Source organism: Podarcis raffonei, chromosome 9 (genome assembly GCF_027172205.1).
Source record: "Podarcis raffonei isolate rPodRaf1 chromosome 9, rPodRaf1.pri, whole genome shotgun sequence".
Lineage (NCBI taxonomy): Eukaryota > Metazoa > Chordata > Lepidosauria > Squamata > Lacertidae > Podarcis > Podarcis raffonei.
The window spans coordinates 62,968,020-62,984,507 of NC_070610.1; the positions used below are offsets into that span (position 1 = coordinate 62,968,020).

General features: G+C 42.7%; 1 protein-coding gene across 6 annotated transcripts in view; it reads right to left on the bottom strand.

Moving 5' to 3' along the window:
* Positions 1-16,488, bottom strand: part of GRID2 (glutamate ionotropic receptor delta type subunit 2) — an 824,474-nt gene that overhangs the window by 291,242 nt on the left and 516,744 nt on the right. For all 6 annotated transcript variants that reach the window (XM_053404060.1, XM_053404061.1, XM_053404066.1 and 3 more), the window contains exons 5-6: positions 13,727-13,780; positions 3,839-4,012 (exon numbers count right to left, since the gene is read on the bottom strand). In XM_053404060.1, coding sequence (XP_053260035.1) covers positions 3,839-4,012; positions 13,727-13,780 — 228 coding nt within the window. The remainder of the gene's footprint in view (positions 1-3,838; positions 4,013-13,726; positions 13,781-16,488) is intronic.

Sequence of the window (16,488 nt, forward strand, 5' to 3'; positions counted from 1 at the left end):
GCATAATCTGGAGGAGAGGGGGGAATGGCACAGAGAGCAGCAAAGAATGGAAGGAAGTAGATGTGGTATGAAGTACAGGTACAGAGTTACTGTACTTATTTTGATTTGAAAAATACTGTCCCAGCCTGACTGCAGGCCAGAGGCACCCTGGGCAAGGACTGGAGGAAACCATGTGGAACAGAAAATGACTGGTGACAGGCAGTAAGGTAGCACACTAGGAATATGGAGAGCCAGTTCCAAGCAGCCTAAATAATAGTGCACATTTATAGTCCATGTAGTAAAGACCACTTGGTTTCCTGAAATCAAATGCTTTACCATGGTATTTTAAAAATCATACTCAAACATGCAAGAGTTCACAAAGGAAAGCAGAAATTAAAATGAACTCACAAGTTTAACTGAGTCCATATCCCAATCAGGACCTGCAAATTGATAGCTTAGGGTATACAATGTTCTTCTGGCACATGAGAAGTGGAGGTAGGGGCAGACATTGGTAATATGCTGCCCTGTGTGAGGCCATTTCATGCCCTCCTCCCAGCCCTCATTGCTCCATTTTAAGCCATGCTTTGGGAAGGAGGCGCAGGGCTCTGGTAGGGTCCTAGATTCCCCCAATCTCCTTCGCAAGGCCTGGTAAGCACTTGCCCAGCTTTGGAAAGGAGGAAGGAGGGCTCTAGGACCCCATCAGAGCACTTATACCTCCTTCCCAAAGCCAGAAGATGCCCTCCTCAGCTGCACACCCGATGTAACGACATCACTTGCACTGCCCTAAATCCACCTCTGGTGGCGAGACTTCCATTGCTGCTATAACCCACATAGGAGGCGCATGCCTCACCCCAGGGTCTGTCTGGTGAGTGTGCAGCAGGAAAGCAATAAGGTCTACCTCATGGCCTTGCTGGTTCTTAAAACTGACTGAACAATCAGAGCAAAATTGTTTTGTTCAAATGTTTACACTGTGTAATCACCTTCCCATGTCTGGTCTGAAAGCATCAGTTCATGGCAGTCTTCTCCATACTGGTGCTCCCCCAGATGTTGCTTTGCAACTCCCAACATTGCTGATTATTGCACACAGTGTCCGGGATTTATTTGTTGTATTTATTCAACAAAATGTAAATACCACTTGATTGTAGTAAAACATTTAAGTGATTTACAGGAGTTATAGTCCAACAGCATCTGGAGGGCAGCAGGTTGGGGAAGGCTGATCTAGAGGAACATGGGAAGAACATTTATCAGAAATACCTGCTATCTTGTCAGAGTCCCTTACCTCAAAAGGCACGGGATTTGAATTATAGAATGGGAATCAAGTTTTAGCTCATTTGAAAAGAGAATTAAGAGTCTCAAGTGAGATTTACAAGGTTTCTAGTATGTTTCACCTTTAATTGCTGATTGTTAGCTGTGTTTGGTGTGGTATGGAATTGTGAGTCTGAAGAGAACACCTCTCCCTAAATTTTATTAAAGTTGAAATCAAGGCTAGCCAGAAGGTCCAGACTTCATGAAAGGTTAGCAATAGATAGATCACAGATTAAGAATTGAACATTTATGTACAGTGGAACCTCAGGTTACATACTGTCCTCCTTATGAACGCTTCAGGTAATGAGCTCCGCTAACCTGGAAGTAGATGCTCCTGGTAGTGAACTTTGCCCCGGGATGCGAGCAGAAGTCACGTGCCGGCGGTGTGGCGGCAGCGGGAGGCCCCATTAGTGAAAGCACGCCTCAGGTTAAGAACGGTTTCGGATTAAGAACAGACCTCCGGAACGAATTAAGTTCTTAACCCGAGGTACCACTGTACTCAGTTTTGCACAGACACCTACCCTGAAGAGGCCATTTGGAAATGGCGAGCTTCAAAGCTTTCAAAATAAATGCTGTGATAAGCTTTGCATGATTCAGAGGAAGAAGCTTGTATATGCCAGCATTTTTAAGAAAAATGATAGGAAGATTTCCCCCCTCCTGCAATTCTTGTATGGGGATAAAAGGAGCCTGGTGTAACCCATCAAATTAGAGAACACAACTACACACTCCATGCTGTGTTCTTACAGCTATGCTGGTGCCAACTTTCTCAAATCTTGATTACATGGAGCTCCCGACTCTTATTGACTGAAAGTGCAGCAAATGACCAATCAAAAGCCACCAAAGAAATATTCTCTGTAACAAATGTCAAAAGGGACATAGAGCAGTTGGGCAAAGAAATGTGATGGGGTTGTGTCAAATATGAACTGAACACTGATGAAATGAAAGCTAGCCCTGCAGATCTGGCAAAGAGGATAATCAAAAACAGGATTAAAGAGATTAACATGCAGGCAGACATGGATTAGTTTCCTAATACATATTTTTCTTCATGGCATAGTCATAAAAAAATCTAACCAAATTTTTGAGACATTTAACTGATTTAATATCCTCTGCTCTTCAGCAGGCTCTTCCAATCCCTTTGATTTCAAGCAATGAAACTGGTGAAAAATATGCATGGGAAATATGCTAAAATACTTGTCAGGAATATGCTGTGAATTTGTGGCCTTCAGTCACAAGTTCTTATCCACTACATACTATATTGTTGGTTATATTCATTTCCCAGGGACAGACTTAGCTTGTACCTACTGGCAGAACTTTCCATTTTTAATTACTTTTATCCTATTTGTTTTCTGATTCTGGGTGAAATGATGTACCCAATGCAAGGGTAGCCATATGACACTCTCTAGAAGTTGTGGGCTACAATTCCTATCAGTTGCAGCCGACGTGGTCAATGACAGGTTGATGGGAGTTGTAGTCTATAACTTCTAGAGGTTCCCATGTTGTAGAGGTGACCTAACATACAAGGCTGTCATATATGTGTGTCTGAAATCCAAAAAAAATTAGGCAAGTGATTGACAGGTGGTGGCCCCTGCCTTCTGTCAAAGTTGGCCTGTAAAGCTATATCCTGTTTCCTACCCTGATATATAGCAACATTAGGTGTCATAACTTGAAAATCACCTGACTCAACAGTATTCAATTTTATTTTACTGCTTAAATTATTTTATTATTTATTTTAGATATTTATGTTCAGGTTTTCAAAAGCAATTCTTCAAAATAACTTATGGTCTGATAACCACGAGAACAGGGCATTAAAACAGTTGCAAAACAAAATATAAGCAGCATTAATAACAGGGCAACAACTAAAAAAGACCATTTTTTAAACAATGGCATAAGTGATAGGGGGAATCAGTTGATTCAGACTTGATCATTATTGATTAGATTTTTTTAAAAAAATCCCTCCATGATTGCCTGTGGTCATTATCAAGTATATATTCATTCATTCAATGACAGCTATAGACCATTCCCTCATCTGCAAGCAGAGACGGTGAGAAAATTCAAATGGAAAAGCCCAACATTAGAACTATGCTTAAAAAGTCTGGCTTGAGGTAAGATCTTTGTAACCAATGAGGAGATAAGCAGTTCCTTTAAAAAGTGGTGATCTTCAGAACATTCAGGTCTATTTGTATCATGGACCACAAGTGTGCTCTCTTTCTGTGTGTGTGTGTGTGTGTGTGTGTGTGTGTGTATGTCCTATACAAGCCTAAAAGAATACAATTCAAAAACCTTTAGGGGCTTGGGGGCACATTTGGAAATCTGAGAAATAATATCAAACTCACAGAAGAAATACTGTTGATGCTCAGAGCTTCCTCTAAAAAAATGCACAAACTCTGAATCAATAATATGTAGACAAACACAAGGAGTATCCTTTCCATCAAAACAGGCAGCCCTCACAGCAACACCACCAGCAAAGGGGAAAAGCCAACACATTTTTAAAAGAAAAAATATGGGATGGTCAAAAGAGCTTGCTGGGCAACAAACTTGTAAGATTTGAGAGTACCTCCATATTTTGGGAGAAAGGGTCTTTAGGATCACACAGTGATGAAGATATTCGGTGGTTCCCACGAAAGCAACGCTGGCTGATGTTATGTGGCACAGGAAAGCTCTGACGAATAATCGTTAATCTCCCAATGGACTTCCTCACCAGCTCCTGCACATCTGCATCATTGATCTCCTGCAAGATAGGGCACAGAAAATACATCCAAAATGTAAGTGGTGAAAATACATCCAAAATGTAAGTGGCTCCCAGTACGTTTCCGAGCACAATTCAAAGTGTTGGTGCTGACCTTTAAAGCCCTAAATGGCCTCGGCCCAGTATACCTAAAGGAGCGTCTCCACCCCCATCGTTCTGCCCGGACACTGAGATCCAGCGCTGAGGGCCTTCTGGCGGTTCCCTCACTGCGAGAAGCCAAGTTACAGGGAACCAGGCAGAGGGCCTTCTTGGTAGTGGCGCCCGCCCTGTGGAACGTCCTCCCACCAGATGTCAAAGAGAACAACAACTACCAGACTTTTAGAAGACATCTGAAGGCAGCCCTATTTAGGGAAGCTTTTAATGTTTAATGTATTAGAGGATTTTAATATTGTTTTTGGAATCCGCCCAGAGTGGCTGGGGAAGCCCAGCCAGATGGGCGGGGTACAAATAATAAATTATTATTATTATTATTATTATTATTATTAGTAGTAGTAGTAGTAGTAGTAAGGCATCACAACTTTATAAAATGTGTGTGTGTTTATGTGTGTGTAATTTCATTTCATTTTATTTCTTACATTTAAATACTACCTTATTGTCCAAGGAGCTCAAAGTGGCATGCATGGTTCTCTCTCTCTCCATTTTACCATCACAAAAAACTGTGTGAAGTAGGCTGGGTTGAGAGATAGTGACTAGCCTTAAGGAACCAACTGAGCTTCATGGTTGAGTGGGGGGGGGGTGAAGTCTGGTCTCCCAAGCCTTAATCCGAAACCCTAATCATTACACCGCAGTGAAAATAAGGATTGTAATAATCAGTGCTTTTTTCCTGGGGGTACGCATACCTCTAAACATTTTGTGAATCTTTGTACTTTTGTCCATTTACTGTATTTATTTTCCCCAATTTGAACTATAAAATGGTGATTTTCTTGAGTCAAAATGAGAGTATGTACCCCTAAACATTTTTAAGGGGGAAAAAAGCACTGGTAATAATTAATATTGTTGTTGTTATTGTCGTAGCACTTGTTCATTATTTATTAGTTCTTCATACAACTGCCCTGGCATTAATTTATGCAAACATCGAGTTCATGGTACATTCTGAAAAGCTACATAAACTTAAGTGATGCTATATGTTATACATATGACTACGTTTAAAATTTCCAGAACAAATAGGTCAGGTGCATTGCTATTTCTATTTTATTTCTTTAATGGTTCAACAAATAAAATGCTGAGAGCCATGAATTTTAAACATCAATCTTCTTGACTACACTAAACCTATTATATTCTTCTTCATAGCCTGTCATAGATTTTTGAAGCCATCTGTTATTTATGTTCTTTATGAAATATAGATTTTTCTGCAAACAAAATAACACCTGGCATCAGCTGTGTCCAGTGTAATATCCTGCATTTCTGGTCGATTAATCCTTAATGTACCATAGATAATGGCTTCTCTCAGCTTACGAAGCCATCTTATCATGTAGTCTGTATCATTTCACTAGTTACAAGAGAGAAGAAAAGTTGCTATCTGCTGCAAAATGCAAACAATTCTTTAAAAAAACTTGCAATACAATTAGAGATAGAAGTTTTAAAGAACCTTAATAACACCATTGGTTTAAAAGACTTTTTTAAAAAATTCAACTGAAGGGAAGTTGGTTAAGCTCACTGCAAATCAATCATTATTGTGTTGTTTTGTTACACATCTCAGGATGATCCAGAAATGCTCACACACTAAGAAGTATGCACCTGAGTAGCTCTGCATGTGAAGGTGCAGAAAAGAGACACAGAGATAAATGGCAGGTAGCCTTTGGCACCTGTGTTAAGAAGCAGATAACCATTTCGCTATGAGTGCAGAAGCAAATATCCCCAAGAGTGCTGAGATCAGAGATGGATAACAGCCTTCCTGCGCCATCTGCATCATCCTAGTTTGCACATGTTCAAAACCTTGTGCATGCAGATAAGCACAGTGGATCCATTATTATTATTCTTTACATTGTATTCCTTCCTTTCCATTCCTCCAACCCTCCCCCAGTTCCGCAGATCAAAGCAATTGAGTGGGCATATACAGTGGTACCTCGGGTTAAGAACTTAATTCGTTCTGGAGGTCCATTCTTAACCTGAAACTGTTCTTAACCTGAGGTACCCCTTTAGCTAATGGGGCCTCCTGCTGCCGCCACATCACCGCCGTGCGATTTCTGTTCTCATCCTGAAGCAAAGTTCTTAACCCGAGGTACTATTTCTGGGTTAATGGTGTCTGTAACCTGAAGCGTCTGTAACCCGAGGTACCACTGTATGGAGTAAAGTGATCATGCAAACCATCTGATCCCACACTGTTAAGGGATTTCTGTAATAACAGTAAGACCTTGAACTTGGCCTGGTAGCAAATAGGTAACCAGTGCTGGTCTCTGAGCAGAAGTGTTACATGCTGATGGCATCTCACACCTGTCAGCAATCATGGTACAGCATTCTGCACTAACTGCAGTTTCTGGATCAAGTGCAAGTATCATATACTTGAAACACAAGGGAGCCCCACATACAGCACATTGCAGTAATTCCAATCCAGAAGTTACAATTCCAAGAACTACTGTGGCCAAGCTTTCCCAGTCCAGGAATGGTCGTGTCTGGGACAGCTGTCCTGCATGCACAATGAAGAGTGCATGGATGACGAAGAATGAGGCCGAGGAGGGGCTGGCGCCGCAGTATTTAGGCTGCTGCACACGCCCCCTCGGAGGCACCTGGTTGGGTGCCTGCCGATGGGCGTGGGCGCCAGCCAGGTGAGTGGGAGGCAGGGGGCTAACGCCCCTGCTAGAGGCGGAGCTCGGGCTCCCGCCCACAACCACTCCCCTCTCTTCCAGGAGGAGAGTCTTTCCAAGAACTACTGTGGCCAAGCTTTCCCAGTCCAGGAATGGTCGTGTCTGGGACAGCTGTCCTGCATGCACAAAAGCCCCATGATATGCAGCACAATATGATTGAACTAGGATGCTTGCCTTTGCAGTAACTGAGAAGCTGTCATTCTGCAAAACTTCATATTCACATGACTATGCTCCACTGCCAAGTTCTATTTTCTATGAATTTCTGACTTTTAGCTGTGCAAACATTTATCATGTCTCTCCCCAAAAGCACAGAGCATTGTTTCTTCAGTATTCAGCACTTTTGTGCATTTTAATTAGAATTCACAGTTTTTTATTTTCTTCCTTTGCTTTCTGGCAGTTGCTGGCCCTAAGACACATCGTACATTTTACGAACTATCTTGAGACTAAAATTCAGTGAAAAGAAGGCTTAAGGTGGTATTGGCAATATATGCATTGCCACAGTAGTGAGGCATTATAAGCCCAGCACAGAACATATTCACAACTGTGCTGTTGTAGAGTATAAATTATGTTGAATGGTTTTTGTTTTATTTACACCTTTAATTAATTTTTAAAGCAACCTTTTCTGATTTGTCCATGGTTTTCTTTAAGGATTCATGAGAAGTGAAGAAACAATTGTTACTATATACAAGAAAATAAGCCAATAAATCTCTTAGGTTGCTTTCTACATACACAACTGCCCTAAGACAAGAGCTCCACTGAAAATACTAACAATTTTCCCAAACATTTTTTTCCATTCTGAAAAAAGGTCACTTGGGGGGGTACTACTTATGAAAAGGTTCTACTGAGTTGCTCGCTCTCAGTTATGTCATTGTTTAATCAAATATGATTGGTTCTGTGACCTCATTCTGCTCACTGTGTGATTGTGATTGGGTGGGATCACTTCTGAGCTTTGATCCAGAGAGATGTAAGAAGAACAAGCTGGGTTGTGGTGGAGATGATTGACAATCAGGACTGAGAAAACATCTTAAGAATATAAGAAGAGCCCTGATGGATTAAACCAAAGGTTTAATCAGCCCAGCATTCTGTTCTCATGGTTGACAACTCATGGTTCAGATCCCATTACTGTACATGTGAAATCAGTGGAGTTTATTCCAGTATATGCATTATTCTGCACTTTACTTGCCTGGACAACTGCACTGCAAAGTTCAGAGAAATGCAAGTTTTGAAGAGTGGTTTGTGTTTCAGTTTGGGTTTTGTTGTGGAAAGTGAGTTAGTAAGTATACCTTTAGATGTGAATTTCTCCTCCAGCCTTAGAGTTAAGATACATTTGTATGCAGATCTTGCCCCAGTGCTGATATTTGACCCCTGACAGCTTTTCACTTGGGTAATGTAGCCTTCAGGTGAAAATGATTCCACATCCCTGTGATCGATGATTAATCTTTCCCAGTCTGGAGGTCTACTCACCAGTACCATCAAACTGTCTTGGGGCAACTAATCTTTGGAGAAAGGGAACACTGAAGAGGTGGAACTACCGTATTTTTCGCACCATAGGACGCACTTTTCCCCCTCCAAAAATGAAGGGGAAATGTGTGTGCGTCCTATGGTGTGAATGCAGGCTTTCGCTGAAGCCTGGAGAGTGAGAGGGGTCGGTGCGCACAGACCCCCCACGCTCTCCAGGCTTCGCACACCTCTCTGCAAGCAGCAGGAGCCCAGCGCTGGGCTCCCGCTGCTTGCGGAGAGTTGCCAGCATGCCGAAGCCTGCGCGCGCTGAGATCAGCGCGCCCAGGCTTCGCGGACCTCTCCGCAAACAGCGGGAGCGGTCCCGCTGCTTGCGGAGAGTTGCCAGCATGCCGAAGCCTGCGCGCGCTGAGCTCAGCGCGCCCAGGCTTCGCGGATCTCTCCGCAAGCAGCGGGAGCGCTCCCGCTGCTTGCGGAGACTTGCCTGCATGCCGAAGCCTGCGCGCGCTGAGATCAGCGCGCCCAGGCTTCGCGGACCTCTCCGCAAACAGCGGGAGCGGTCCCGCTGCTTGCGGAGACTTGCCTGCATGCCGAAGCCTGCGCGCGCTGAGATCAGCGCGCCCAGGCTTCGCGGACCTCTCCGCAAACAGCGGGAGCGGTCCCGCTGCTTGCGGAGAGTTGCTAGCATGCCGAAGCCTGCGCGCGCTGAGATCAGCGCGCCCAGGCTTCGCGGACCTCTCCGCAAACAGCGGGAGCGGTCCCGCTGCTTGCGGAGAGTTGCCAGCATGCGGAAGCCTGCGCGCGCTGAGATCAGCGCGCCCAGGCTTCGCGGACCTCTCCGCAAACAGCGGGAGCGGTCCCGCTGCTTGCGGAGAGTTGCTAGCATGCCGAAGCCTGCGCGCGCTGAGATCAGCGCGCCCAGGCTTCGCGGACCTCTCCGCAAACAGCGGGAGCGGTCCCGCTGCTTGCGGAGAGCTGCCTGTTTGGGGGCTGGGGTCGGGGGAAGCTTCCCCCGCCCCAGCCCCGCGCCTGGGGGGAAAATAATTTTTCCCCTTTATTTCCCCCCCAAAAAACTGGGTGCGCCCTATGGTCCGGTGCGCCCTATGGTGCGAAAAATACGGTAAATCATTTCTCCATATTTCTGTTACTCAAGAGCTTGTCTAACACTTAAAATACTATTAATAATAAAAACACATTTTGAGATCCAGTAAGCAGGGCAAAAAATCCTATTCTCTATTCCATTGATCTGGATTAGAAAGTGAAAGATTGCTTGCTAAGAAACAGAGCAATTGCACACACAAAGACTTTAATACAAAAGAAACATTTTTAAAGAAATAAATAAAAAATCACTGCTGCACCTTATTTTCCAGTATACTGCAGTTCTGAGCACTGATACACTGCATTACTTAAAATAGCAGGTCAAGTAAAGATTTCCCACTTATTCTCACATCTCAAAGTGAGCAAACAAAAGCGCTGAAGTTCATAGTATATAGAGCACGAGTGGGCAATGTGTGGTATCAAATGCTTTTTTGCGGTTTAAAAGCTCTCATTAAAATTGCTGCTTCAGAGTTTCTAACGAGACCTGACAAGTCACCAAAGTGTGTGGGAATCTTAGTTTTACTTTAAAAAAAGAGTCTCTTGCAATGTGAAATGTGTGATGGGCAAGGTTCAGCCCCAAGGGTCCCTACTGTGCTCTGTGAAGTTTTATTGAAACTCCGCAAGTCTTATATTTCTGGCCTGTGCACCTTGCAAAGATAAAACTGAATAGGTGATGTTTGAAAACAAATTTTAGGCAGGAATCCCAAGGTGGATGGGTGGAAACAGGAAGGAGACAGAGGAAAGAATGAAGGGAGAAGCCTTCTACTGAGTCAGACCATTGGTCCGTCTAGCTCAGAATGGTCTACACTCAGTGGCAGTAACTTCCAGGGTTTCAGACAGGGGTCTCTCCCAGACCTAGCGGGAGATTTCTGGGATTGAACCTGGAACCTTCTGCCTGCAGAGCAGATGATCCACCCCTGAGTTACAACCCTTTTGCACAAAGGACCCAAAGTTAATCTGGGCAGAGTGAGAAGTAAGGCCATCTTTTCTGAGTTCCCTGCTTTAAAATTTCCCTCTTATTTGGGAACAGATAAACTGATTTGGTTGCTTGATTTTTTGAATCCATGCCAACCGCAGGAGATTTTTTGATGCTTTGACCATTAGAGGCTAGATGGGAAAATATACTGGCAGATGGAGGCATCACTGACAACATAAAAAATTGGACCTGGTGGCCTGTACCTCAGCTGGTCAAGAAACCAGTGCTGTGAGCTGTTCCTGTTTGTTAGACCTGAGTGTTGCCTCCTCTCCCACACTTAATCCCTCCTTCCTTCTTTAAAAAATGGCTTCCCACAGCCCTGCCCAACAAGAATCTTACTCATTGTTAATACTCAGCTCTAGAAGATATATGATTAGAATGAGTGTGTCTATGTGTCAGAGATCAGTGCTTCAAAGAGAACATGCTCCTTATTATTTATTAAATTTATATACCACCACTCATTTGACTATCACAGTATAAATCCACAACATACAGAAAACAGCAACAACATAACTCCCCCAGGCCTATAGGTACATTCAGGTCCCTCCAATCTGGAAAACACATCCAGTGATTGAGTTTTCCATCCTTAGGCTAACCTCATCTAAGCTATGTGCCCATTATGACAATTCAGAGCTTCAGAGCGTGTTGAGCTCTGCTTCTGGGCTTTACTGTTATACACCAAGTTATGTTTGCCTTGGTGGCATTATTGGGAATCCAATGGCAGCAGTATTTCAGATTCTACTGTAGAAGAGCCTGCCTAGGGGAGACTTTTCAAAAGCCTAAGATTAGACTTCATTATTTAGCACAATTCTTAGCTATTCCCCGCTGCCTGAAATTCTTACAGATCTTATCACCTTGCAGTGCATTTCCCCCATGAAACTCAGTGAGTTTCTTTCCCAGATCTTCAGTATAAAAATGTAAAGGGATGGGTCCTTTTAGGCTGTTGTCTGGCACCTACATTGCTTTCCTTTAAATTACCTTTTAACTTGCTGGTGTGTTTCTAATTTGCAGTTTAAGGTTTTTATTTTTTAAAATGTATATTTGCCTTGTAGATTTTTAAACTTATCATTTCAGATGAAATATAGTATAGAAATGTTTTAAATAAATGGAAAAAAAATATGCAGGAGAACGAACAACAGCCCGATGAATTTGCACAAGTTGCGTTACAGCTGAAAAATTGTCCAATTGCAGGATTTGAAATCTGCAGTTGTAGAAACCAGTTTCTAGATTTTGCACTCCTGATTCTCATAGGCAGCTTAAAATCATGATCTCATCATAAAGAAGGGGGCTGCTTTAAAGCTCAGATTTCCTGCTGAAATATAAATTAAGAACAAAACAAGCAGATAGACCCTGATTAAGATAATTTATTGTAGTGTGATGCAATTAAGACAATCTAATAATTAAACATCAAAGCAGATGTCTGCGGCAATCAAAAACAGATCAAGGAATATGCACATGATTTCTCTAAACAACACATGATGTGGAAGATACAGGTAGAGTAGGTGCTATTCACTTTACACTGGGGACCAATTGCCGCCTCACTTAATTAAAATCATGTAACGTGGACATAATAAATTACTCATTAAAAAACAACAAGTGAATGCTCCATCATACTAGAACAACCTAACTGAATAGGATTTTGCTATATTATAGTCTATGCCAGTGACGAAATGATTTTTAAAGGAACTTTGAGTGGTTTCTATCCATTCTAAGTGGATTTAAAAATACATAAATAAATATGTGGAAAGCAACTGCACTGCACACTATGGCATTTGCAAACAAGTACATAGTGAGCCAGTTCGGATGTACTGCTAAGCCAAGGGTGGCTAATCTGCAGACCACGGAGTGTGTACAGCTCCCCAAAAGCTTTTATGTGGCCCTTAAAGACTCCTCCAAAAGATACCTTTTTATCTGGCTATTTTAATTGGGTGGGTGGGTTGCCCTGCTGCAATACTGCAAGTCTTGGGTTGGTAGCCTCTTCTTAACTTTGCTCATTTATGAGCTGTTTCTTAGATTAACTGCCCCAAAATTGTTTTAGTTTTACTTCTGCGTTGACAGCGCTTTGACCACTGTTGGCTTCCTCCACTGCTGCTGGCTCCAACAGCTGCAAATGTTTCAGCTGAGGAAGTCATACAGAACAGTTAAAGGCATTTCAGCTCTCAGAAGCAGCAGCTGAGCAGAAAGAGTCAGAGGCAGCAGTCCTTCCTCACCCCACTGCAGCGCTGGAGGCGCTGGAGTGTGGAGGAATGGGAAGCACTGATTTATTTATTTTTTACTCTTCCAAGGATCCTTCTGAGAAAAGTCAATGAGCAGTGTTTCTCCTCTCTCCACTCCTGTGCTGGAGTGAAGAGGAGAGAAATGCTGCTCCGTACTGCAGCAGCCTCTTACAGTGGACCAAACAGCTTCCAGATGTGGCTTGCCAGTGGTTTCTGAATTCAGATGCAATGGCAAACTGTGGCAGGTGACTTCAAATCATGTCTTGTTATTCTGGTTTGACCTTCCCTTTCAAGTCAAGGTTTGTGAGTTGACATAGATTCAGACCGAAAAACAAAACACTGGTTTGACTTCATAAACCGTGATTTGGTGTGACACCTGAATGCAACCATTGTCTCCCCAAATGAAGAGAGGGAGATACTCATTGGCCTGGGTTAGTTTTGGAGGTGGAGGCCTAGTCACTTTCTCCTTGTTTGGGCAAAGGTGTCTGCTCGTATGATGCGACTGATAGGAGCCAGTACCATGCTAGATCATTTGTGGGCCAGGCATGCACATCAAAACAGTGATAAGAGTAGATGTTTTTTGGGTGCTAGAAATACAACTCTGGCTTACCAAGGCCAGGGAAAGTTGGCCTGCAGGCTCAAAATAATTCTCCCTCCTTGACTAGATGTAGGCTTTTATCTAAGTTCCACTGGAATTTATGGGAATTCATTAGGTATATCTTTCTCTGGCTTGCACTGAGCCACTTAACGTAATTAAGGATAGTTGAGGAGAACAAGCAAACACCACTGAAAAGATTCATTAGACTCACAAAGGGAAGATTGCCTTTGGTTTTTGAATGGTTTGTTATTTGTTGTTTTTTATTTTAAAACACCCCCCAAAATAGGAACTGCAGCTAAAAGAAGTAGGGGTGGGGGGAGAAACTAAACATACTCAGCAGGGAAGTGCTTTTCATTTATGTTATTCAGCTCCACAGTCTTTTCAATTCTATTTCCGCCTTACTTTTTTTATATAAAAGACGACCACCACAATTCCCACCCACCAGCACGCCTGAACTCTGCTCCTGCTACATTGCTCCTTGTTGGCAATGTCAAGGCCAGCTCTCAGTATGGATAAAAACAGGATTCACGTTCAGCTGACAGTTACCTCATTTATAATGATCCAGTGACAGTCAAAAGCAACCAAATTGGCTTCCACGACCTGAAATAGAAAACAAACCAGACATCAGTCATCTTTTCTACATGAAAGCCAATGACTATTAAATAGATGCTTCCCACAAATGACCAAGCTGGGGCAGGAGGGGGAGGGGAGCGGTAAATAAATAATGATAAAGGCATCAGGTCTGAAAAGACCTTTGCTATTCAGCTGAGAGGGAGGGAGGGAGAGATCATTTGAGCAAAATGTTGCCAAAGCATTTTGGTTGTTTTCAGGCATTGCTAATCAAATGTGGGATTATAGTGCATTTCCAGTACCACGGAGAACAATGGGCCCCTTTGCATTCAAAATCTTTCTTTCTTTAAATGGCCAAATGGTTAAACCTTTAATACTGGATGGCAAGCAGGAAAACAGCAAGAGCTTCATGCTTCAGACAGTCTCCTCTGTCTATTTAAACCAGGCTTCCCCGAATCTGATGCTCTTCAGATGTTTTGGACAACAATTCCCATCAGCCCCAGCTAGCATAGCTTTTTAAGCACCACCATGGGAGCGTACTCACTCGCCATACTTTGTTCATTCTCCCTTAGATCAAGCACGAGGAAATCTGGTTCTGTGTATTTGGCTCAGAAGGAAGTGCTGCTTCCACTCTAATCCCAAGGGGCCCACTGACAAAAGGTAGGGGGTAAAATAATACTTTGTAAAAATAAAATAAATAAATAAATAAATAAGGAAGGAAGGAAGGTACTTTGCCAAGGGCACCTTCAAACCTGGCCCTAGCTTAAATAATTCTTAAGGTTACAGAAGCTGCCTGTAGATAATTCGTTCTGGTCACATTTTTGTCAGTGTTGTCTGGTGCAGAAAAATATTACAGTATTTTTCTTTAGTGCTTCCATTTCCTCCCTCTCTCATTCCCTCCCTTCCTCATACACACAAGTCTAGTGATGGAGGTGAGATTAATTTGGTCCATAATTTAAAATGAACTGACCTAATTTTATTTGCTGGCCCTGGATTTCTGTGTGGAAACAGCTTTTGGGTGACACACTTCTCAGAATTTTGCAACACAGTTTCAGTTTTAAATATGCACATAGAAGCTTATTTTGGGGGGAAATGCATTTAAATGGAAGCAAACATGCAAAATGTGTACACTGTGCGTTCTTTAATAAAAAGTGCATACAGCTCCAGCGCAAATTTTCATGTGGCTTTATTTTATTTTTTTAGGTTTGCAAAAATGGATGCACGGTATCCGTCAGTGGAGCAGTCTTTCTGTATTTATTTATATATTTCTTGGACAAGGTGTCCCTTTTAAATTCATGGCCTAATGTTCTTTCATGCCCTTGTCTTTCCCCTGAGCTTGCATGATTCTTCACTGAGTTAGTCTACCACAACATCATCAAGGAGGCAGGAGAGCACATGGGATTATGATAATGAATAGTCACTAGAGAAACAAAGAAGTCAACTTCGCTAAACTCTCATGAGTCATTTGCATGGCATGAAACAGGTGAGTGGATTTTCCTTGTGGTATTGATTGATTGATTGATTGATTGCTACGAGGAGCAAAACCCAAAGAGGAGGTTCAGAGTTTCCATCAGTATTAGAGACTCTGCCAAGTTCTGTTACATCCATTCAACTTATGATCACTACTACAGAAAAGAGAAAAGAAGATATTATGGAATTTACTCCCACAGAAGGCAGTGATGGACATCAAGCTGGATGGCTTTAAAAGATTAGACACATTCATGGAGGAGACACAATGCTCTTCCTTCATGGTCAGAGGCTGAAATGTTTCTGAATACCAGTTGCTGGAAACCACAGGAGGGGAGAGGACTCTTGTGCTTGGGTCCTGTTTCCCACAGGTATCTAAGTGGGAACAGGATGCTGGACTAGATGGGCCATTGGTCTGATCCAACAGACTCTTCTTATGTTCTTACTATGTACTGACAGGTTACCAGACTAAATTACAGGCTCTTTCAATGCTCACCATCATTTAGAAAGAAGGCACATATAACATTGGCTTATTCAAGATCATTTGTTCATTTCACCCAGTAGTTTCTTCTCTGACCGGCAGACACTGTTCAGGTTCCATGGCTAGTTTCTTGGCTCTCTCATGCTCCACTCTCTTTGTCTCCATCATCAACAAAGCAGATTTCTCTAGGATCCACCCATTTGTGTTCTTTCACTGCCTGTCTGGTGGGGATAAGTCTTTTCTATATATATTTTTAATGCCAATCCTTCTCCCCTCTTGAACGAGAAGTTTAAAAACGTCGTTTTAATACACATCCTAATATTAGAGAGAAGAGCTAGTGATGAACTGCAAAACTTTTTCCTACTTTAAAAAGTGCAACATGGTCTTCAAGAAATCAGAATCTGTGGATTTTGGCTTGTTGTTCCAGTTAAAAACAGCACTAGAAGTCTGAGAGCAGATGGATGAGAGAAGAATGAGGCTGGGAAATGGCTTCCTAAATGGCAATGGAATCTTAAGACACATCTACTCAGAAATAAAGTACACAGTTATTTAAATGAGACGCGCACCCCCACACACACATACCAGTTAGGGTGCTTATGCATGCTGCCTACCCCTTTTTAAAGGTACTCAGCTTTGGGGAGGGAGAGGGGTAAACATAGTTACTTGCATCCCGTAAATTAGTTACATCCCATTTGGATTGCCATAATGTGCTCTACAAGTGTCAGGAGTGTGTGCAGAAGCCAGGCCCTGTGACTGGTAGGGCCTCGCAGGACTGGGGCCTTCCTGAGTT